This window comes from Lissotriton helveticus, chromosome 5_1, assembly GCF_964261635.1.
Source record: "Lissotriton helveticus chromosome 5_1, aLisHel1.1, whole genome shotgun sequence".
Taxonomy (NCBI): domain Eukaryota; kingdom Metazoa; phylum Chordata; class Amphibia; order Caudata; family Salamandridae; genus Lissotriton; species Lissotriton helveticus.
Window position 1 is genome coordinate 1,625,846,920 of NC_136065.1, and position 25,449 is coordinate 1,625,872,368.

Below are 25,449 nucleotides of genomic sequence, written 5' to 3' on the forward strand. Positions count from 1 at the left end.
ATACCATTGCATTTATTTCACGTACCTTAAGCAAGGCTGAGTCAAATTACAGCACTATGGAGAGAGAAGCATTGGCTTGCACTTGGGCTGTTGAAAAATTCAAAAGCTATTTGTGGGGTAATTACTTTGATTTATTAACTGACCACAAACCCCTAATATATTTGATGAGTGGAAACTGTACTGGTTTGGCATCATCTAGATTAGTAAGGCTCATATCAAGGTTGCAGGAATACAATTTTGATATCAAGCACATATACGGTTGTGAAATGGACTGGTGGTCAGCCACCCCGCTTTTACCTACTTCCCTTCCCTCATTACAGCAGCCCGAATCCAGCCCACAGGAGGTGTGGGCGGTACAAGAATCTGAGCACTGGTGGCAAGACGAGGAGCTAGAGGTGCATGATCCCTTTAAGTGGGAGGGTACAACGGACGAAACTCCGCCCAGAACGAGCGTCCCGACGTCAAAAGGGGAGAGAACTCAGGAAGCAACGGACGGCGTTTTCCCGGAGGAGAAAGGAGTATTCCAGAGCGTAGAGGAGAGGAAGAACGAGGAGGACCGCGCAGAACAAGCCCTGAAGACCAGAGGGAAGTTGGAGAAGCCAGGAGGCCAGCGTTTCCACGGGTCGCCCCGCCACGCCACGCTCCCGCGGGAGGAGCGTGGCTCCAACAGGTACGGGGCCGAGTAGCGGGCTGGGTGGGACGTCGGGTTCAGCCTACGGACTAGCCTGTATAATTGTATAGCCCCATGTACAGTCCTCAAACCCTCTCCCCTGTACCTTGCATGAGCACTCCTACACTTCGGCTGTTTGAAACTCACCGTTTGCACTAGGTTTCTCTCACTCCCGGTCCTTACTTTACTTGAGTTCCAAACCCTCCACTAATTCCGTCCCTCTTTCTCCTTTCATTACGGTGGCTGCAACCGGAAACTTCAGGACAAGCGGATACCTGACCGGATTGCAAGCTAGAGTCCTTAAGAAAACCTGCCATCGACCCTGCCGCCTTTGCCAGAGAGAGAATCACTAGCAGAAGGAGAAAGTCCTATATAAAAATAAAGCCTTCACTTAAAACCTTCTTCAAAGTCTCGGACTCTACCTCTAGATCACCTTCCCCTCCTCCCTCTCCGACCCTCTCCACCCCGGGACAAGTGGTGTCAGAAGTGGGATTACCAGCACAGTCCATCTGCAGCAAAGAAATGGACACCCTGATTCAGCACGTGATTAAAGGACAGGAAAAGCTTGAGTGGGCTGTGGAGCGACAGCTGTCCTCGGCACACAAAGACAGGGAAATGTTTAAGTCCACCATATCTGCTCACATCGAGAGCCTGAAGAACGTGCCGCCTCCAACTGTGTTCGCTTCAGGAGAGGCTCGTGTACATACCCCGAACCCCTCGGGCATTGCTCTACAAAAGTACGGACACGGTGAGGATCCGGATGCCTTTATGATGAACTTTGAAAGGGCCGCCCGCGCGTTGGGATGGCCTGAAGAAAAGTGGCCCTTCTTCCTCGCCCCTCTCCTCACGGGGGAGGCGCAGTCGGCCTACCAAGCTGCCAATCCCTTGGGGAACACCCCCTATACGATAATTAAGGAAGTCATCTTGGACCATTTAGGGCTCGATCAGGAGGCATACCGAGTGCGTTTTCCGGAAATGGACTGGTGGTCAGCCACCCCTCTTTTACCTACTTCCGTTCCCTCATTACAGCAGCCCGAATCCAGCCCGCAGGAGGTGTGGGCGGTACAAGACTCTGAGAACTGGTGGCAAGACGAGGAGCTAGAGGTGCATGATCCCTTTAAGTGGGAGGATACAACGGATGAAACCCCGCCCAGAACAAGCGTCCCGACGTCAAAAGGGGAGAGAACCCAGGAAGCAACGGACGGCGTTTTCCCGGAGGAGAAAGGAGTATTCCCAGAGCGTAGAGGAGAGGAAGAACGAGGAGGACCGCGTAGAACAAGCCCTGAAGACCAGAGGGAAGTTGGAGAAGCCAGGAGGTCAGCGTTTCCACGGGACGCCCCGCCACGCTCCCGCGGGAGGAGCGTGGCTCCAACAGGTACGGGGCCGAGTAGCGGGCTGGGTGGGACGTCGGGTCCAGCCCATGGACTAGCCTGTATATTTGTATAGCCCCTTGTACAGTCCTCAAACCCTCTCCCCTGTACCTTGCACGAGCACTCCTACACTTCGGCTGTTTGAAACTCACCGTTTGCACTAGGTTTCCCTCACTCCCGGTCCTTACTTTACTTGAGTCCCAAACCCCCCACTAATTCCGTCCCTCTTTCTCCTTTCATTACGGTGGCTGCAACCGGAAACTTCGGGACAAGCGGATACCTGACCGGATTGCAAGCTGGAGTCCTTAAGAAAACCTGCCATCGACCCTGCCGCCTTTGCCAGAGAGAGAATCACTAGCAGAAGGAGAAAGTCCTATATAAAAATAAAGCCTTCACTTAAAACCTTCTTCAAAGTCTCGGACTCTACCTCTACATCACCTTCCCCTCCTCCCTCTCCGACCCTCTCCACCCCGGGACAACGGTGGAGCTAACTTTAGAGCAGATTGCTTATCTCGCTTACCTGTAAAAACACTTCTGATGCATTAGAATATGATGATGATGAATGTTTTGTTGTTTCTGCCATTGATGCTTCTGAATATTCTATGGGAGTAATTTCTGAAGAAGATTGGATTAAAGGATATAAAACTGATGATGTACTTAAAAAATCATCAAATACGTTATAAACGCTTGGCCACCATTAAGAAATTTGGAAAAATGTTTGGTTCCTTTTCAACAAGTTTCTTCTGAATTGAGTATGGAAAACAATATAATCACTAGAAATTGTCTTTTTGTTCCACCATTGAAGCTTATTGATACCTTAGTGAAAAAGGCACATATTGGTCATCCAGGTATGTCAGGAACTAAAAAATTACTTCGAAAATGTTATTTGTGGCCAAGCATGGATTCAATTGTGGAACAATTCATTAATAAGTGTCCTGAATGTTTATTATCGGATAAGCATTGGATAAACAGTAAAACTTCTACCTCCACTAATATTTTACCAGAACAACTTTGGGAAAAATTTGCAATAGATTTTTCTGGACCATATAACATTTGGAGTAGTGACATGAGATAACTTATTGTGCTAACAGATTATTATTCCAAATGGATTGTTTATGATTTTGTTTCTTTTCCCACAACTGATGTTGTCATTGATTTTTTGATAAAAAAAGTTTGTCTTGAAGGTTTTCCCCAAAAACTAGTCTCTGATAATGGCACACATTTTGTTTTTTAAAAATGGTGGATTTTCTAAACAAAATATGATATTAAGCATGAGAAAACACCACTGTATTTTCCGGCTGCAAAGGCTTAGTGGAGAGATCAAATACATTTTTCAAGGAAGGTATTCAGATGTTAGAAAATACATAAAAGAGAAGGTTAGGAGTTATCTCAATACTCCACACTCTATTACTGGTTTCTCACCTTTTTTCTTATTGAAAGGGAGAGATGCTAAAACAGTGTTAAATCCTGTTTTTGATAACAAGTTAGATTATTTGTCCAAGATTGTTGAAAATAATTCTCACATTTCAGTGGATGATTGTGTACGTGAAAATTTTGAAAAAAAATACAAACTTTGCAATAAAATATCCATTAAGGAAAAGAAAGAATATGCTACTGGAGATTGGATCATTGTTAAAAAACCTAAAAAAACAGTAAAGGGGAATCTAAATAAACTCCTCCTCAACAAGTTGTAAGAGTCACACACACACTCTTCAGTAATGTTAAAGAACCATGGCTGGTGGAACAAAAGTGCTGTTATTAAGATTGAACCTTTTCAGAAAGATATTATTGTTTAAAAAAAAGCATGACAAAGAAAAGTTGAGCATTTCATTCTGGTGCTTTGATAAATATGTATCTGATCAAACTCAATGTGATTCAAATACTTTATCTTCTTTGCAACCTAACAATTCTAATTGTAATGAACAAATTGGTTCAAATGATTTTTCGGCCTTGCAACGTACCATTACTAATTGTAATCAACAAAATGTTTGCAATAATAGCACTACTGATTGCAATGATGTCCAACCGACAGTTTATCAATTCCAGATACTAGTTCAGTTACTGGAAAAAGAAATGTTGTAATTCCATCCAGATTTAATGATTAATATTTATATTGATTTTCTTGTTTTATTTTGTTTAGCGAAGGGAGATGTTGTATTCCTTTAATTTGCCTTTAACTTGCTTGTTTTTTGCCTGTGTTCTGCCTGTATTCTATGTTCTGTATTATTTCTCTTGATGCGTTGCTGTGGGTCCATTCTAGCTTGGAGATCGGACCAGACCGCATCATACCAGGAGTACCTCTTGACTTTGTGGGTTTTTTCCTTTGGAGTTATATTTATTAATAAACTCCTGATTCAAACTACAATTGGTGTGAACCTATACAACAATGAGACACTTATTTAGCACTAACTATACAATATAAAGTCAAAAATATGTATTGTTAGAACCCCCATCCCGCACTCATTCAAGCTGCTCAGACATACCTAACATACCATCCTTACATACCACATCGACATCTCAGCACAACCACACATACAAAGTACAATAAAACAAATGTGGGCCGAGAGCACTTGAAAAGCGGTCTGCAGCTCCATATTGTAGAGTTGCGCTCTAGTCTTTGTACGTTGTGTGACTAGGCAACGCGCAAAGACGCCTTGCCTGAGCGAGTGCGCATGCGCGAGTGGCCGCGAGCCCCGGAGGAAAGAAGACGCTCGGCGCTCTCTCGCGCTTGATTAATTTAAATAAAGAAACCTTTCCCCTACTTCCATAGTCTGCCTCCTCATTGCATGAGGGCGTATAGCAACCTCACAGTGGCGACAAGGAGTGGGATTACCCACAGTGCACATCCACGAAAAAAAATAAAAACGAAAAAACAGAGGAGCAGCACAGACCAAAGGGAACAACCCCACACAGGCTCAACCGAAGGGGGGACAGCAAAAAAATAAATAAAATAAAAACGTCCAGAAGAGCTGGAAAGTCACAGGGAGAGCGCGGCAGAAGCGCGAAGAAGCAGGGTGCACCCACTACGTGCACCGAGGCCGGAAGCTGCGGCAACCAGGCGGAGACGCACAGAAGGAGTTGATACTGCCCCACAGAGGCCCTGGCGGAACTAGAAGCCACAGGGAAGGGGGAATAGGAAAACCCCGATCGAATACGACAGCAGGTGGGAGCGCTAGTGCGCCAGGCAGCCCAAGAGGCCAGGGAGTGGAACCGGAAGAGCAGGCCAGAATGAGCACACAGGCGTCATCACTCACAGCGCCGATCCCGTTCTTGCCCAAACCAGGTGAACCCCAGATGAAATGGGAAGACTGGAGGGAATATTTCAAAAATCACCTCGAGGCCCTGGAAGATGAAAATGGGGAGGCCTTCCCCAGTGCGAGGAGGAGGAGGATACTCTTGCACAATCTAGGACCAGAAGGTATAAGAGTGTTCACTAACTTAGTGCCCACTACCAGACCACAAGCGGACGTTGATGTCTTTAAGCATGCCATAGAAGATCTGGACAATCACTACCGTCCAGCGGTGTGTGTCTCCATTGATCGCTACAACTTCCAGCAAAGGAAGCAAGAAGCGGGTGAGTCCATAGACGACTACGTCGCAGCTTTGAGAAGGTTGGCGATAACGTGCAAGTACGGGGCTCTCCAGGACGAATTCATAAAAGATCAGATCGTTATGCACACAACCAATAAGACTGTACAAGATAAATTGTGGGCACACGGGGAAGCGATGCTGAAGGAGGTCATAGCGATGGTAAAGAAAGCAGAGTTGTCGAAACGATGTGCCGGAGCAGCAAAAAGAGAGACCACCCAGAGGATCATGGTGAACAGAGTGGAAGATTCGGAAACCTCAGGAAGGAACAGAATGGCGCCAGGAGAAAGTAAAGGAGCAAACAGATGGGCGGGAAAACCCGGACAGACAGGAAAACAGGCAACGGAAAGCAAAATAGTGTGCTACAGGTGCGGAAGCCCGATGCACTCAGCCCAAGATAAACGCTGCCCTGCGTTCAGGGCAAAATGCATGTTCTGTGGCCTAATAGGTCATTATGAAAAGGTGTGTCGCAGGAAGGTAAAGAGACCTGTGGTGAAGTATGTGGCACAAGACCAACCAGAAGGAGAAGAGGATAAGCTGGAAGAAGATGACCTTGTGTTGTGCATAGAGGAGCAAGTGTTGGGAATAGACAGCAAGCGTTCCCGTAAACCACAATGCGACATGCTAATAGGAGGAGTGAAGATCAAGATTGTAATAGACTCAGGATCCCCGTACACTATAGTCCAAAGATCAGTGTGGGAGAAAGAGTTCGAGCCCAGCTTAGAACCCAGATTAGAACCTCCATACATACGGCCGGTGTCGTACACGAGCACGCCCATCCCCATGGTGGGGTATAGGACGCTAATGTTCGAATCAGAGGAAGGACAGCGGAGTGCAAGCTGTACGTAGCGGAGAAGGGTCCATCAGTGTTAGGGTGGATGGATCAAGGTGACCTGGGAATAAAACTGGACCCAGGACGAGACATACAGGTGTTGATGACAGACCAGGAGTGCTGGCCGGACCTGGAAAAGATGAAAAAAGACTTCCCGAAGGTGTTCGGAGGGAAGGTCGGCAAACTGGAGAAGTTCACACACAAAATCCTGCTCAAGGAGAACTCCAATCCAGTTTCCCACAAGGTGAGGAATGTTCCCCTGGCAGTAAAAGAAGCGGTGCAACAGGAACTGCGTAGGCTGGAAGATCAAGGAATAATCGAACCCGTAGACAGTTCGGAGTGGTTGGCGCCATTGGTTGTGGCAAGAAAACCAAATGGCAAAGTGCGTCTGTGCGTGGACCTTCGAGAACTGAATAAGTGCCTGATTTTGGAGAAATTCCTGCTGCATCGCATAGAGGAAATGCTGGCCAAAACAAGGGGTGTGAAGTGGTTCTCCACCATTGACCTCACTTCCGCCTATCACCAAATAGACCTGCACCCAACGAGCCGGAAGCTGACATCCTTGATAACGCCGTTTGGATGCTATCAATTTCGCAGGATGCCCTTTGGTCTCGCCTCAGCCGCAAAAGTTCCAAAGTTCCAAAAGTTGATGCACCGCCTGTTCAAGGACATCGAGGGCATCCATTACTTTCAGGATGACATTTTGGTGATGGGGATGGACCAGGAAGACCATGACAAGAAATTGAATAAGGTGCCGGGTGTACTACAAAAGAATGGCTTGACAGCAGAATGGGAGAAATGTCGGCTGAGAATGACATCAGTCACGTACCTTGGGCACGAGATAGGAGGACGCGGAATCACGCCGAAAAGAGAGAACGTGAAGGCGATCTGCGACGCCAGGGCTCCCAATAGCAAAGAAGAAGTGAGATTCTTCCTGGGGATGGCCGAGTATTACAGCAAGTTCGTCCAGCACTTTGCCACAAAAACACATCAACTGAGGCAGCTGATAAGAGACAAGACCGCGTTCAAGTGGAATGAAGAAGCACAGAAGGAATTTGAAGAGTTAAAAAGGGACATAAGTCAAGCGATACCACTACAAGGGTATGATCCCCTGGGTCAGACCATACTGACGACAGACGCGAGTGAGGAAGGACTGGGAGCAGTCCTAGCGCAAGAGAGAGCAGATGGAACAGTGGAGACCCTCAGCTTTGCATCCAGAGCTTTAGCTCCCACAGAACAGAAATTTAGCGTTATTGAGAAGGAAATGCTGGCGGCGGTATGGGCCATGGGGAAGTTCAGGCAATTCCTGTGGGGCACGAGATTTCGACTGCAGACAGACCACAATCCCCTTGTCAAAGTCCTTACCTCGAGTGGATATGCGACCGCCACGCCACGAATAGCCAAAATGACATTGAAGGTACTGGAGTACCGGTATGATGTGGAATATATACCGGGGACACGCAACAAGGTGGCTGATTACTTAAGTAGAGCCTCGGCCATGGAAGAAGCTCCTAGCCCTGTGGCAGAGAATGAAGAGATGATAACCGTAATGGAGGACTCAGAAAGGGTGATTAGCAAGCAAGAATGGGCCCAAGCATATGACGGAGACGCAGAAATCTGTGAGGTCAAGGAGTACGTAATCAGCGGTTGGCCCGAAAAGAAAAGGTTAAAGGAGGTGCTACGGAAGTTTTACGAAGTCCGTGAGGAGCTATCGGTGAGTGACTCGGGAACCTTCCTTTACCGAGGAGACAAGGTGGTGCCTCCTACGAGATTGATCCATCATCTGTTGGCCCAGCTACATGAGGGACACCTCGGCATAGTGAAGACCAAAATGAGAGTGAAACAAATGTACTGGTGGCCTGGGCTGGACATACAAGTGGAAAGGCATGTGAGAGACTGTGATCAGTGCCAAGGAGCTGACAAAATTCTGAAACCCCTAAGGCCAGCTTTGGGAAAATTCGACCAACCTCGCAATCCTTGGGAGGATGTCTTGGTCGACATTTTGGGACCCGTCTTGGACAACCAAGGAATGCCGAAATATATATGTGTCTTGGTGACAAATACTCCAAATGGCCTGAGGTTCACATCCAAGAAGAAATGGACTCTGAAACGGTGATTAAGTTTCTCACCTTGGTTTTCCTGAGAGAAGGGATCCCGAGAACAATCCTGAGTGACAACGGCCCGCAATTCACCTCCGAGAAGTGGCACAAGTATATGGAAAGGAATGGGATCAAAACCAAGCACACTTCCATATACCACCCTTCGAGCAACGGACAGGTAGAAAGATTCAACCGAGTCATCATGGGGTCCGTCCAAGCGGCCATCATGAAGGGGAAGGATTGGGAAATGGAGATCATGAGTATGATCTGGGCATACCGGATTACCCTCACATCAACAGGGTACAGCCCATTCTAAATCCTGAGAGGCAGGCACCCCTTCACCAAAGACAATGTGGTTTGGAGGGAAAAGACCATCACCAGCAAATGGTCACCGGCAGTGGTTCAACACAACCTGGAGAAGGCTCAGAAAGTATATACTGAACATTACAATCGGAGGAGAAATGTGAAAGAGGCAGCCCTTGAAAGAGGGGAGTGGGTGAGAGTCAAACTGGCGGTGCTGAGAAAGAAAGGAGAGAGCAAGTATAGCCCGCCTCTGCAAGTGGAAGAAGTATACGACAGAGCGGCGTTACTCAGCGGCGGGAATGTGTGGTCCCAAGACCGCATGGCAAAAATCAACAAGATCCTACAGTGGCCTATGGAGGAAGGAAGAGCCCTACAAGATCAAGGAGCAGAAGGAAGTGAAGGAGTCACTGCAACAGGTGAAGAAAGCAGAAGAGAAGAGGGATCTTGCGTGGAGGGGAGAGATCAAGAGATGCCCGTGGTAGAGGAAGCGCAGAGAGAAAAGATGGCGACTCCGAAAAGAGCAGAGTCCTCGGAGAGAGAGTAGGGTGAGCCCTGCTGAGAACTGCACCCGAGAAGTCTCCACACCGGTAAAACGCGCACACGCGCGGGTAGAGTGGTGGTCAGACGCAATCACTTCAGAGACTTCGAACTTGGGGGGTGTTAAACCCCTGTGGACTCAGAGGACTCTTTTTTGTATATGTATAAAAAGGGGAGCTATGTAGAGCTGCGCTCTAGTCTCTGTACGTTGCGTGACTACGCAACGCGCAAAGACGCCTTGTCCTGAGCGAGTGCGCATGCACGAGTGGCCGCGAGCACCGGAGGAAAGAAGATGCTCGGCGCTCTGTCGCGCTTGATTAATTTAAATAAAGAAACCTTTGCCCTACTTCCATAGTCTGCCTCCTCATTGCGTGAGGGCTTATAGCAACCTCACACATATGCACAGTGCTTCAGGAGCCGAGAGGCCGCTGCAGGTGCCATCTGCTCTCGCTGACGCATTCCAGGAAGGACAGCATCAACAAGCTACATACAAAGGGTTTGGTGCCTGTTAAATAGTCTTTAAAATGAAAAAAAAAGTTGACCAGTGCTACTGCCTTAATTACAAATTCACCATGATACATTACATTTGCTGCCCATTCCTTCTGCCACTACGCCCCCGAGGGGTGTTTTACAGGGCTTGAATCCATGCCCCCTACCTGCCATGCCATGCCGGCTGCCCCCTCCGTCACTCACATTAGAAAGCAGGCTAGCGCCTCCGTATCCGGGTTGCTCGGGAAGTGTCTGCGCACCAGAACCTTGTACTGCTGCCACCGTCGGAAATTCTCGTAGACCCCCTTGGATGAGCAGGACATGTCTCCCAGGGGCCTGGCGGTGGCGCTGCCGCACGCCCCTGGGGGCAGAGGGCCCGGGGCCACGCACTGCGGGATCAATGGTGTAGGGCTCAGGCCACCCACAGTCTTCCAAGCCAGGTGGCCTGGAGAAGCCATGTGCCCTTGGCCGGGCCTCTTCGTGCTGGCGGAGTCCTCCCCCTCGGCAAAGACGGGCAGCACGCTGGAGCCGGGCAGCAGCATCGGCTTGCTGTGGGGCAGTATCTGGGACAGGTCAGCGGATGGTAGTGCTGGGGTGAAGCTGACGCCTGCCATGGGCAGGATCACCTTGACGGCGGTCTGGGTGACGATGAAAGTCTGGTTCTTCTGCTCGTGGCGCTCGGGCGGTCCCGGGGCCCCTGCGGGAGAGACACTTTTGACCTTCATGATGACCTTGGCAGAATCTCCGGTGAACACCAGGGTGCTAGGGACAGGGGCCACCAGCAGGGGGTTGCCCAACTGGAAGGGCAGGGCAAGGTCTTTGGGCTCCTCGGAGCCGGCTCTAGAGAGGGGCAAGGCCGGGGTGCCTGGCGAGCTGGAGACCTCTGGCGGCTGAGAGGCCATGATGGAGAGGCAGGACAGCCTAGACGTCTTCGGGCGGAGGGGCCAGTAATGTCAAACGTGATGAGTAAATATCAGGGTCTGTAACCCGGAGACTGTCAGCCCGTCCGCCTGCTACAACCAGCCTGAGTGTCGATGAGTCAGTACTCACAGTGTGTCGTGTTTCACTAAGTGTCTATGTGTGGTGCATGTCTGCCTGCGCATCTCTGCGTATGTTTTGTCTGCTTGTGCTTTGTGTATGTAACTATTTATTTATCCATCTGGCGATGTCGATATGTGTTTAGACATCTTTCTGACTGTGCAGCTGCGCCTGTCACTATGACTGTTGTGGTCACTTAAAGTATGTTATGCTCTTGTGTTCTGCAAGCCTAAATCTGCCTCTGTTTACATGCTTAAACCTTTGCTTGAGTGTGGGAATCGTTCTGCCTGCGGGTACTCTTCGGATAGGTAGCTGTGTGCATGGGTCTGCCCAGGAGCAAAAGTTCATATATCTGTCTTTTTCTGGCTAGGAGGGGCGGGTGGTGTTTTAGGAGGGTGGGGGTGGAACGAGTAAGAACTCCAATCAGCTATCTGCTGCTACAGGGCCTGCGTGTGTTCGCGTGAGGCCCTATGTAGTGGCCTGCCTGCGGGAGAGAAGGTCTGTTTAAAGACGTGACATGGAATGCTGGTCTGCGGGAGAAGCCACCAGTGCGCCACCTGTCGGGGATGGGCTGGCATATGAGGGGGGTGACCAACCGTCCGTAAATGTCACGGACAGTCCATACTTTCGGCCGTCTGTCCGTTGTCCGTGAAGGTTTCTTTAATGGATGCCATTTGTCCGTAATTTTAGCAGCTGTTGGGTGACAGCCAATCATATGCCTTTCTAATGCCAACCGTTTGCTGTGGAGAACAAATAAAGCGAGCTCTAGGATTGGCTTGAAAGCCATCAGCCAATCCTAGAGCTCGCTGGTACACTGCAGGAGTGCTTCTCATTGGCCCTGATGACCCTGATCCAGGGCCAATGAGAACAGCTTTAGGGTACCCAGTCACGGTACTTCTGGACGTGCAGAGCACGTTTTGGGCCTTTCCCATTTTGCGGGACCAGGACGCGACCCCCTGACCTGTAGGCTCCTGTGTGAGTGCCAGATGAAGAAGACTCGGACCAGAATCACCCGACTGCCGCGGACCCGCCGTTACCCAGCCCAGCAAACACCTTCTCATTACGATTCGGTAAAAGGATTATTTTTCGGGTGTTTTGGATTTAATGTCTCTAGTCCTCTAAAGTAGTTTTTCTGAAGTCCTGCTCGTATGCCAAATTTTGGATTCGGCGTGCAGGTTCTGTTTGATGTCTCACAGAGTAGGAGAAGAGGGACTATGGAGTTACCATGGAACAAAAAGGCTGATGATTGTATGTGGACTGAGCCGGAAAATCCCATACATTTGCATACGATTAGCAGGACGAGAAATTCAAGGCTTCTTATGGAGGTAGGGAGAGGGCAGAGGAACATCATTCAACTATCGCCCAATAAAGCAATGTATCAGCAGTCCAATCCAGTGCTTATCTTTATGTAAAAGAGAAGTACTTTATTATACACTATGCAGTAATACACAAAAAGGATATGAACGGGGGCCCAGTGGTCTTATGACGTTCTACAGGAAAATGAACTAACGTAATTAGCAAGGGAAGATCACAGATGCAGGTTTAAAGTCAAAATGCAAGCAGTTTGCTGTGTCTACGACTTTGGTCTCAGAATGTAGGACACTCAATCTCAGTTCACACAGCTAAGAGGCCCGGTATCAATTCTAGGCCCTTAGCATAGACCCAAACCAGTTCAGGTTTAACCACCCTTTTGGCTGTGGGAAGAAGGCACAAGGTACTCGCCGTGGTGGTGCTCTGCAAGCCAACAGACTACACCCACCTATCCTCTGATAGCACTGGGAAAGCTCCAGATGCTAGGCCCGGTCCCTGGGTACAGCAGTGGGAACAAGAAAAGCAAACATGCTCAGTGCAAAACCCTCTAGCCAAACAGTAAAGATCACACCCTCGAGTTCTCTGTGAAATCATTGGTTCCTGGAGGTCAGACACAGTCCGCACTAGTGCCCAATACTCAGGCACAGAACTGGGCAATTTCGAGCTATGGTCAAGTTCATCTTTGTCGGCACAGCACCCCAGTTTGCTGCAGGGCAAGGGAATCGCACTCAAACACTTCATTCAGCTCCTGTAACATCTCATCAGTCAGGAGTGATCAAAGGCAATGATCAAGCTATCTTGTTTCTCTTCAGCTGAGCTTAGCACACTGAATTGGGTCTACATGGATGCAGGGAGGCACACTCGGCTGGCTCCTCTAACCCCCCCCAGTTCTTCCTCCTGGGAAGGCCTCCACTCCCCTCTCTCAGCTGGCCAGGCAGACTTTACACCAAGGTAGACCACCAGCTCTTGTCCAGTGACAGATGTAGACATGCACGTTATGTCCCATCACCTAAAGGAGATTGGCTGCAAGCGACACAAGAATTTCCTGACCCTATGTGGAGTGCCACCTGTTCCCTCAATGAAAATGTCTGGTGCACCTTTGGAAGGTTTCTGACTCTTTCATACAGCCAATTTCCAGACAGGAAATGTTTATTCCATTGTCACTGTTCAGGAAACGGTTTACGGTGGTTTGCTCAGATCAGGGGCGCAACTAGACCCAAACTTCGGGAGTGAGGGTGTTTCAGGGGGTCTAAGACTCCCAGCCAGGGCTGGCCCTAGCACTGGTCGCGCATGGTGCAACAGTCTTTTTTGTCGCCCCTCCCCCATTTCTTCCTTCTTCATAAATTCCCTCACTACCACTTGCCAACAATGCACCTCATCTAGCTTAGGTCCCTTTCTGAAAAATCATTTAATTCTTTTTTTATAGGGCTACTCGTAGATTATCCACAATCAGTTCTGTGATCTGCATGGTACACGTTCTTTGTCGTAGGCACATTAACCCTATACGCTGTGTGGGTGACAGGAGTGAACGGTGAGTGATGCAACAGTGTGAGAGTAAGGTGAGAGGAGTGACTGCAGGGTGAGTGAGGGGACCATATGAATTTGGGCGCAAATGTAAGTGCAGAGTGGGGCAAATGAATGTATGGTTAGTGATGGGCTTGTTTGAGTGAGATTGCAGAGTGAGCAGTGAGGGGGACAGATGAGTGAAGTGTCCCATGAGTGCAGGGTGAGTAGTCTGCTCGTGTGACTGCAGGTTGAGTTACAGGGTGAACAGTGCAAGTGCATTGTGAGTGCAGATTGATCACTGTGAGTGCAAAGTGAGCCGTGTGCTCATGTGACCGCAGGATAAGTGGAGGGAGAACCGTGTGAGTTCATGGCTAGTAGCATAAGTGCTGTGTGGTCATTGTGAGTGCAGGGTGAATGGTGTGAGTGCATGGTGATCAGTGTGAGTACATTGTGATTGCTGTGAGTGCAAGGTGAGTGTGAAAGGGGAGGGCGAGAATGAGGAATGAGTTGTCTGAATGCAGGGTGCATTCCCAGGCACTTGAAGTAACTCAGCATGTTATTGAGGGTTGGTGTAGGGTTTCAGATATAAGTTAAACTATTGCTATTATGGCATTATTCAGAGACCGCGCCGGACTGGCTGTAGCGGGCACCAGGCGTTTTATCGGTGGGCCGGAAGGGTGGGGACCAGTTTTGGACCAGTGGGGGCTGTGTTTGGTACAGGGGGACGGTTTTGCAGCAGTGCTGAAATACTGGTCCCTTGTACCTAAAGCAGCTGCTTTGTTTTCCACGCGCACCCTCCCTCCCCGCGCCCCCATCCCACACCCACTTACCCCACAGCCGGTCCGACTCCATTGCCAGGGCCGGTATGCTTTCAGGGATCTGAAAGCATACCGTTCAGGGATTGAGATTGGGGGAAATAAATATTGTGCTTGTCCTGCACCAAACTTCCAGTCTTGTGATTAGGGTTGCAAGCTCATTATATTGATGTCCTAGACGGGAAACAGCCTTATTACGCAGTTTATACCACGCAAGACCATTACCATGCATATTTTACAATGAACATGCCTTTACCACGCATGTCCCTTACCATGAAGCTTTTACCACGATGTCGTAAGGACTCCACCAACGCACCGGTAAAAGACGAAGAGGGTAATCAGTTACCTTCTTATCTGTCCCCTATCCTTTATTTTCAGTCACCATGGAATGCATCGACTCTGGATGTAGAGGGTCCTTTAAGCCAAGCACCTCTTACGAACAGACGCCCCATGTGATCCTGTCACATGCACCATTCGGATCCAAACAAAAACAGGAAGCACCCTTCTTAAAGTAGGACGAGAGTGAAGGGGGTGTCGCCTTTTGGAACCGTAGAAGTTACAGCTCGAACGCCGACAGAGACCAGTGGACCAAGGACGCGAGCCTCCAGACACGGGAAGTCGACCAGCCATCGAGCCTGCAGAACTCCTCAGAGGGAACCCACGGAAAGGAGCCGGACCCGGTCCGGTACCGCGAAGCTGCCCGCCACGCTCTTGGAGGAGCCTGGCTACCTGAGGTACGTGCTCTGGTACAGGGTTGGTTTCGGAAGGGGTCTCCCTCTTCCTAATCGAGTCACGAGTTCGGGGGAGGGAAGAGAGCCCTGAATACCCGACTCTGTAGTTGAAACTTTTTTTTTTTTCTTCATTTCTTCTTTCTGATAACACATCCGTGTGCTTCTATTTTGGTCCACTACTGGTGTCGATTGAGTGCCTTCCCTCACGCCTTTTCCCTTTCCACATAAGTCAAATCGAGAGTCCATTGTGATGTATCCTTCTGGGTGGTTTTTTCGACATCGGTATTCCTGCATGGGAGGGAAGAACCAAAACTTGAGACTACCCGCCAACCTGACCGTGACAGAAGGAAGAAAAAGCTAAAACCTACTATAAAACCATCCGTGACTGTCTAGAAAGATTAAATAAAAAACCTTTCTGTTTTGACAACTTGTCTGTCTCCGTTCGGTTAACCCACATATGGTGTCAGAAGTGGGATACCTTCACATGGGCGCCTCCAAGAAGGTCTTGGAGGGGACACTACGAGATTACTGCACATCGAATTTACGAACATTGAACAAGTATGATATGAAATGTAACAGCAAAGTCCGATTGTGGAAGGGTGGGAGGGGGAGTAGGGGGTTGAGTACTGCTAATTACATGACTGTATTGTTGAGTTATGAACAATATGCAAATAAAAATAATAAAAAAAAAAAGTGGGATACCTTCCATTGGAGAACAGAAATGGAAAACCTCCTCCAGCAGCTTATTACCGGTCAGGCCAAACTCGAGTGGACGGTGGAAAAATATATGTCGTCCGCACATGCAGACCGAGAAATGTTCAGTACCACAATGAACCGACAATTAGAAGGCCTGCACAAAGCGTCAGACAGACAAGATGAGCTCGAAAGACAAATGCCCTCACGCCAAGGGATTCAGTCATCCTTCCCAAATACGGTCTTGCAAAAGTATATTCCCGGAGAGGACCCAGGCTTGTTCCTACTTAATTTTGAGCGGGCAGCCCGAGCTTCAGGCTGCCCGAACATAAACGGACCTTCTTCCTGGCTCCCCTCTTAACAGGGGAAGCCCAGGCTGCATACCAAGGCGGCCAACCCTATGGGTACAGCTATCTACCAGGAGATAACAAAAAGTCATCTTAGACCATTTGGGTCTAGATGCTGAAGCCTATAGACTGCGATTTCGAAAAGAGAAAGGCAACCCTGGGGACACACATAAAATTCTCTTCCACAAGCTAAAGACAGCAGCTGATAAATGGATGAAACCTCATGACCGTACCAAAGAAGAAATAATGGCATGTATATATCGTGAGCAGTTTTTAGAAGCCCTCCCTTACCCTACCCAATAATGGATAAAACAGCATGATGGCCTCTCTTTAGAACCGACCATTGACATGGCAACAACATACTTTAGGGCCCAACCCAAAACCCCTGCATGGGAGGGAGAGCATAAACAACGGACCACAACTGGGAAAATCGACAAAAGACCCATTAAGCCTCCAACAGAGGTTTCGAAGATCCGACCACCGAATACTGAAACCACAACCATCAAGGAACCACAGTGTTTTGATTGTGGCACCTGGGGACATATAGCCCGTTTCTGTCCCCAGAAAAAGAATGGTGAAGAGCCAATGGATGTCAATTACCTGCCCCGACCTATCATGTATACAGGGGAAATGGGCACGGTCCTATGTAAGTCTTGTAATTGATGGGATACATATCAGAACTTTACTAGACTCGGGTTGTAGACAATCCGTAATACAGAGTTCCCTCGTCAAACCCCAAGACATCATAACTCAACGACAGATACCCATTAGATGTGTACACTGGGACGTTAAAATCCTATCCCACAGCCCTGGTAAAAGTGCGAGTACCTGATGGAAGGGAGCTAGAGATAACCGTAGGAGTTTTACCTACTTTACCAGAGAAGCTTATCTTGGGGGTCAACCATCCTGAATTTATGAAGTTTCTTAGCGATAAGGTAAAAGGGTACATTAGGAACACTCCTATGCTTATCACACAAGCTCCATGGCAAGGAGATAAAAATTTCTGATACGCTCAAAAAAATGACCAAACTCTCCAAACCGCCTGGCAGCAGGTGTCTCTTCCTGTCACCACTTACCCATCCTTTCTAAAGGTAAATGACCTACTCTATAGAAAAGCTACACCAACTAGTTCCCCCCCCCCCAACTATTGGTACCCCAAAGCTTCCGAGAACAAGTTAGGTTTTTTGTCCACACCCACCTTCTAGCCGGCCACACAGATGCACAAAAGATCGGGGCACAGGAAGTAATCTCTCTGGGCACCAAAGTTGTCCCGCGAGTGCGTCCACTCCTAGACTGAGTTCCTGAGCTCCACCCCACAGACACCTCTTTTTATAGTTTAAATCAACATGTTCGAGAAGCCTCTGCAGGCGCTCTCGCCCATCTATTCACAGGTGCTGGCCCCATCGCTGCATCGGACCCACCCACCCAGACAGACCTGGCCAGATTCTGTTTGGGCTGTGCCGAGGCAAAAGACATTCCTTTCCCTATCTCCGGCCTTGGAGCTTTGCACAGCCATCCTCCCTCTGTCCTAGAGATGAGCATAGAATGCACGAAAACACACTGAAGGTACAACATAACCTCACAAGGCATCCTCACAAGATGCCTCGCACCAGCTTGTACTGGTTTACGTGAAAAACATGTTTATGTTACTGCTGAAGTGTAACTACTACAGGGCAAGGCAGGACAAAACGGAAGTGCGATGCAACAAAATGGAAGATCAGAGCATTGCATGGAATCGAGGTCCACATGTAATTTAACACGTGTAAAATGGCAAATGCAGTACATTCCACCCCATGACCTACGATTCACCCATCATACCCCATTGGCCTAAATCCCATGGATCTGGGACGAAAAAGGGAGAGAAGATTAGGAATGCAACAACATAATGAGATAAAAACGCAAATAATGACGCATTCTCACGCTACAACAGTAAAAGTAAAACCCAAGTAAGGCAGAGTGGGAGCGCAGGGGGTACTGGAACCAGAAAAAAACAAGCCTTGTTAAACAGTTTACAATGGTATGTAAGTATGCAAATGTTCTTTGAAAGACCTGTGAAAAACTCTGGTGAGCCAGAGATAAGACTCCAGACACTGCCCTGCCGAGCCCACAGCAGCTCGGGTTGAGCTCCCAGGTGAGGGTTGTACAGCAAGAAGCAATGCGTGGTGTCTCCAAGTGGAGTACCCAAAACCAGCACAATCGGGAATGGACCTTTCCCCTGGCAGCCATCTGCCTTTTTAGGTCAAGCCTAGTGCAGCGTGCATGTGCTGCTCTAGGAGAGGGCCTCTTGGAATCACTCCAGACTTTCTGAAAACTCGTGCATCTGTTGTGGCTCATGTTTCAAATTAGAGCTGTCGCTTTCACTTTCGCGGCCGCTTGTTTACATATGCCTGTCTCTGCTCATTTCCCTGCCACAAAACCTTCATTGGCGCGGCCATTTTCGGCACCCGCTGTGCCGCTCTATATCTCCACGTGCCCATGCCCACACCATCTTAACGCTTCCACAGCAGTGCATGCCCACTCTTTACTCCCAGGGATTTGAACGAGAATCCCATGCTTGTTTTGTATTTTAATCTGCCTCCCATGTATGCATAACCAAGCATGCCATGGGGCACCGGCCTCAGCAGACTGTGTTCATCAATGGAACTCGATTTCCATAAATGAAAGAGCATTGCGCCTATTATCGATCCGGGATCTTATAGCCTCAGATATAGTTCTGTTGATACCAGGTATTGTTCTCGCTTGTCCGCTCCTGTTTTTTAGATCTGTGCTCCCATACCTCAGGTTGGGGGCCTCTGAGGCCAAATATAGCTCTCTTTCACCACAGGCTCGCTTACTCGTTTAGCAAAACACACAAGATGATGGACGGAATGCTGCACAATGGCAAAACATTCACCTCCAGTCACAGATCTGGGTTTAATCCATCGTTATTTTGTTCACCAAACCACCCCAGTTCAGACATGGCCATATGCAAATCAGTCTTGACCCTGTACCTCATGGGAACCGTCCAGCCCGAACTGCCAAGCCATGTCTTTCCTGGACCGGAATCAAGCATCCTAGGACCGGTTTCTGGCTATCAGCCGTCTTCAGCCAGGATAGCTTGACTCCAGTGGCGTAGTGAGCACGGGACCCAAGTCTGAGCATACCCTTCCCACATAGGGTGAATAGCAAAACACACAAGATGATGGAGGGGCATGTTGCACAATGGCAAAACATTCACCCCCAGTCACAGATCTGGGTTTAATCCATTGTTATTTTGCTCACCAAGCCACCCCAGTTCAGACATGGCCATATGCAAATCAGTCTTGACCCTGTGCCTCATTGGAAGAGGGTCAAAACAAAGTCTAAACAATAGCGCCCCAAAGGCGAGACCTATTGGCTATGCCAATGCTTGTTGAAGTAGCACCTCTGGGAGAGATAAAAGGCAGGCCCTGACAGAATGGCTCCCTCTGCACTACAAAGGAGACCCCGTCACCCCTCCCCATCCCCGAACGTCCCATCTAATCAAGTGAGTGTGCTCAGGAAGGAATATTCACACAGATCCCTGCTTAAATGTGAGTATTCCATTTGTAGACAGCCCTTTTCCAGTCCTCTCACACCTAAAAATCTGGTGCATCTCAAAAGCGCAGGAATGCTGGCAGTACCTGTCGCTAGTCTGGGAGTTTGTGACCCAGTCTCCATCTGGGCAATCCAAAACAGATCTCGCTGATCTCACTCAATCATCTGCCATTCATCTCCATGCTTTAGTCATTTTATAATCTCAGCACTGACATACCACACCCACGGGATGTCAGCGCGAGGACATAGGTATAGCTTTTCTTTGAAACTTTACAGAGTGTGGCCAGTAGGCTACGTACTTGTTAACTGGAGCAGGGAAAAAGGTCCGGCCTGGCGTTATTGATTAAAAAATGTCCACCATACCCAAGTGTTTGAAAGCTGTTGCATGGACAGTAGTCCCATGGAGTAAGGAGTTTTTTTTGGCACTGTCACAGTACTGCTATGTCCTCGCCCATACCTTACCAATTGAGTCAAACCCCACCTACCCCCACGTCCTTTGCTAAATTCTCCAGTGGCTTTGAGGAATCTGGAGGTTTGTAGGCACACGTGTTGTACTCTGACTACGCACCTGTGCAGCACCTTTATTCCTGCTCCGTTGGTTCCTGGAGTCCATTACGCATGCACTCAGTCAGATGAATGTGTCGCATGAAACACATGTATCAAGGATGTTGATAGGTTACGCACTCAGCCCTGGGAAAAGTGGCAAGATAAACATGGGGGAAAGGGTTATGCAAACCCGAAACCAAGAAGACCTTGTAGGTACTGCTACCTTGAGGTAGTGTCTTCCGCATAAAAGCAGCTGTATATAAACCCATAGGGGAGGGCTGGAAAAAGGACCTCAACTCCCTGTGAGCTCAGATGGAGTCCGATAGGGGGGAGGAACTGACAGACTGGGACTTCGAGCTGTAGCCAAGTTTTCTATAATGCCAGGCTTAAACTGTAACAGATCAATTACCTGCATCTCAGCACAGCTACACAGTATGCTCCCTAATGTAGCACACTCATGCCCTAAATGCAGCGAAGCAGAGGCCATAATTTACCGCATGGTATGGTCAGCAGTACACTAAAGCCATACTGGTTTAAAGATCATACATCAACAAAACATCTGGACTGGGTCAAGAACACAATTCAACCCCAAAGTATTCGTCCATGGGCAACTGTCTTGGCCAAAAGCTAACACATCTATGACTAAGATCATAGACCTGGCATTGACTGATAAGATGGGCCATCTAAACGAACGGGAGATCGTCTCCAGGCCTAGAATGCATCAAATAGAGAGTTGAGCTTCACAAATATGTGCTCGTAATCGCGCAGGTAGACAGCCCCTCTTGGTGACCTGGGACCATCTCCTTATGTTTGTCACCCAATCAGACAATAAACTGCCCCAAACTCATTTCTGCTTGAACAAAATGCTCATCAAAATCAGTAAGTGCATAACTAAGAAGACTAGTGAAAGGGTGCGTTGCCCTGTGTGAGACTTGCCCAAGTGACCACAGGCTATCTATATTACTTATGCTGCATTCATGAACCACACACCCTGAGAGTGGCACAACACTAGTCATGACTCATGCTGCCACCAACATTCATAGATCCAGCAAGTTGTACATTTTTTTTTAGTTTGTTGATTGTCATACATAAGTAACCAAAACATGGGACACTAGCGCTGTACTCACTTTGTATATGGTACACATTCTCCCTAGGAACTGGATAGTCGGGTCAGAGCAACGGATGGTTGTATTATAATAAAGTGATCCAATTTATCAATATTGAAAATATTCAATGTGAAAAGACACTACTGCTCTCACTCTATGCCCAAAAGGCCCTTTGGTTGAATGCTCTTTTCTAAAGGAGTTTATGGGGAGTGTGGGGTTGAGTGAGAGGTTGGGAAAAATTGCCTTGGCTGGATACTCCAGCACTATAATAAATGTTAACAATAGAATCATCCATAGTTATGATAAGTGGCTCGAAACAGGTGTGCCCTTTGTCACCCTTGATCTTTGCACTATATCTTGAACCACTGGCACAGAGAATATGCACTGATGATACTACTACAGGGATAAGATTTTGTAAAGGAAGAATTTAAACTATGCAGATGACTTTCTGGTGACTCTGTACAAGCCAAGAAGATCTTTGCCCTCTCTTATTAGAGAGCTGAATAGCTTCCACTTTGGATTGGTTTTGCCAGACGAACACAAGAGACGCATTTACCCATTAATGCATCGACTCAGGAAATAGGGGCCGTTGGCTAGCAAAACGCAGTTCGGGAAGGTAATTCAATATTCATTAAAACGACTAATGCCTGGTGCCCAAGCCATTCTTATAGCTTTGGGGATCAGGAATAGTCTGAATTGTCACACTTGTAGGAGTGTGATGGTTAGTAGATGTGTTAGTACTGATGTTTGCAGCAACGAGTGGTGTAATCTGACAAGGGCCCTAGCACTTCTTTTTTTTACAAACTAAGCACTGCATCCTGTGATTGGTGTGCTGAGAGCCGGAGCAGGGGCCGTCCGACATACGTCCACAGAGCGGGGCACTGACGGAAGAGTTCCAAGGCTCTGGAACATTCCTTTTGTTGTTTCTGCCTGCATTATTCCCGCCCTTGCCAGCATTCTGGTTTTCAGGTTTGTGCAGGTCCACTGCTTTGCCTATAGCGGACCGTGATACTCTAATCGGGAGCTGGAGCCGGGAGGCCTGGTGCTTTTATTCTATTCAACACCAGCTGCTTCATTCTGCTTTATTGTCATCCCCTGGAGTGGCTAGCGTGCGGAGAAGCCAGGATCCACCTGGAAGCTAATAAGCATATAGCATCAGCAAGAAGGGTTGTGCACTGGTAGCCGCTGTAACGCCTTAAGCGTAAGCTGCAGCAGTAGTGGTAGCAGCAGGGTGGAAAAGAGGCAGAGGACGGGTGAGGAGATGAGGCACAGCGCATTAGGTGCTGTGGCGATGGATTGTGCTACAGTGCGTGGAGGCGGACGGCCTAGGTGCTGGTGCTGCTTGCTTGACTTTATGCTCCCCACCACTCTCCTACTAAGAAGCCCAATGGAGCATACTCATTTTGGTCACCTGCTGCAACGTTTCCTGCCAAATACTCTAGCCCCTCTGCCTTGGCCCCAAGGCTCATATTAAGGCATCCAGAGGGGCAGTTGCGGCTGGCCGCACTAGAGAGTGGTGGGGTGGGCATATGGGTAGGTGACTGCAGATACACGGTTAATAAAGAAAATAAATAAAAAGGCACTTACTGGCATGAAGGTCCTTGTTGCTCTGGTCCGGTTTTCTTCTGCTCGGCTTTGCCTCCAGGGAGGGATCCTCAACAACTCCCTTGACCAATCCTGGAGCTGCTCTCATGCTGTTAATCGCCATGAGAGCAGCGCCAGGATTGGAGGGCGTGGCCTACGTAGCGCTCCTGAGGGCACTGCAGGCCTGGGCATGGACTAACCCAATTGTCTTTTGATAGCTGGGTTAGCGGTTTCAAAGTGCACATATCTGACTGGTGCACTTTGGTGCATGTCTGACTCGCTTTGAACTGCCCAAGCAGCCCACCCTCCTCTGTGCTACTTCACGTAGCAGGCCCTGCCCCATCCTGACAATTTGTTCCGGATGGGTGGAAGAAAAATAAAATGGTAATTAAGTTTCTCTGGGGCATTTTTGTTTGTGGGGCGATGCACAAACGGAAGAGCCGCCCCTACAGAGGAGGAGTCCATGAAAATAAGGAACCCAGAGGCGGAGGAATCAAGGAGGAACTCATTGGTCAGAGATCTAAGTAAGTTTTGTTGCAGGACTGAACTGAGAATAATCTGACCATTCTGGTCAGTATTCTGGCCAACAACCGGCATGGTTCCTGGGCTCAGGCATGGGATTTCCTCAACATTGCATAAATTACAGCTATCCGTATCATTGACCATCAGCTTAGAAGGCGATTATTGAGCTCCTACTCACTGACAGGGGTAAGAGAGACTGTTGTACAAGGGTTCTCATGTGGAGGTAAATCTCCCCTCAAACTCGAGCACACATGCAAGAAACAAGAGCCAAGAGGAGAGCTGCAAGAACTGGATCTGAGGATCAAATAGCCTCCTAGAGGGCCACTCATAATGGAGAAGGAAACTGGTGAAATATTAACAGAGAATATAATCATCAAAAAGCTTGTGACACAGGAAGATAATCTAAACAAATCACGCAAACCCTGCAGTCCAGAGTCTGTACATTAATTTAAAGTTAATCCCATGCTTTCTTCTGCCGAGATAGGCATCACAGCGGGAAAATGTGTGGCCGACAGTAATACTAAGGACCAGTCATGCTTTGGAGGGAAGGACGCAGGCAAGTCAAACTGCACAGCCACTTTTGCTACCTCTAAACCCAAAAAATCAATTGCAGAGCAATACAATATCAAACTACTTTGGTATTAACAAGGCGAAAGAACAGGATTACTATTACGGGCTGATGTCCCAGGAACCCCCACGTTATAAAATCAGAGAGAGACGATCATCGAAGGGAAATTCTCGATTCCTAAGTTAGTGCCTTTGCTCAAAGGAAAATTCCCAGCCGAAGCTGGGAAGCCTTAAAACCTGCAATGCTTGCTGTACTCGTAGGAGTCAAAGGGAAGGCGTCTACACACGTGATAGACCGCTTAAAGCACTCTAAATTGTATGGGTGTACTATAGTCATAGTTTAAACGCACTCCCATGTATTTTTATCGTTTGCAGTGTTTCATGATTATTAAGATGCATTTATTCAAAGTTCTATTAGCATTGAAATGTAGTGTACACATTTAGGTAGGACTTTGTATGTATTGAAGAAACATATAATTCCTGTATGTGTAATGTGCAGGATGAAACATTACTTGTGCAATGTAATTTGTGCTTAGTTTAAGTTGCAAGTTGTTTTGAGTTTCGTTCCTCCTTGACTGCTCAAGAATTGTAATTAAATGAATAATTTTTGTGCTCAAAGACTGTGCGTTCTCGTCCTACTGCAGGTGCAGGAATTCAACTTTGTTATTCTTAGATTTAAGGAGATACCCAGAATGTCTTTGAAGAAGTTTGAAAGGCGAGAAGGGAGGATGCTTTCCGTGCCTGGCCTATCTGAGAACCAAGGCCACTGGAAGAAAAGTTGGCTTAATTAAAGCTTCTGCGGAAACTCACTGAAAGATGGTGTAAATGGAAAAGTTTATCATGTGACGTATTGCGGGTTGAACATGGCCTTTTTGTATGAGGCGCAGGGACAGATTGAGAGACTTTTACTTTTCGAAGCAGAAGAAGCATCTTAGAGCGAGCTCCATAGCTTTAAGCTATCAGACCCATTTTGACGTGGGTACTTCTTAGGAAGTCAACATGTGCTGACACCTTTGGGATAGGATAATGGGAAAATAGGTAGGACTCTCATCTAGAGTAGAGTAGAGAAAGATACTTCTGTTTCTTCTCTCAAATGAAAAGACAATTGGACTCCGCTTCTATTCCTTGTTGTATTCAGATTTTGGAGTTCATCCTACTATGCTATGAATTATATTCGTAGATTCGGTTCTGTATTGATTTTTATGTATCTGTATACTCCAATATTGAGATGTGTTTATAT

The 25,449-nt window shown here is 48.0% G+C and overlaps 1 protein-coding gene across 3 annotated transcripts in view; it reads right to left on the bottom strand.

The window, feature by feature from the left end:
* Positions 1-11,601, bottom strand: part of NUTM1 (NUT midline carcinoma family member 1) — a 380,268-nt gene extending 368,667 nt beyond the window's left edge. For all 3 annotated transcript variants that reach the window (XM_078644818.1, XM_078644819.1, XM_078644817.1), the window contains exon 1: positions 10,093-11,601. In XM_078644818.1, coding sequence (XP_078500944.1) covers positions 10,093-10,790 — 698 coding nt within the window. In that variant the 5' untranslated portion in view covers positions 10,791-11,601. The remainder of the gene's footprint in view (positions 1-10,092) is intronic.
* Between the last annotated feature and the right edge of the window lie 13,848 nt (positions 11,602-25,449).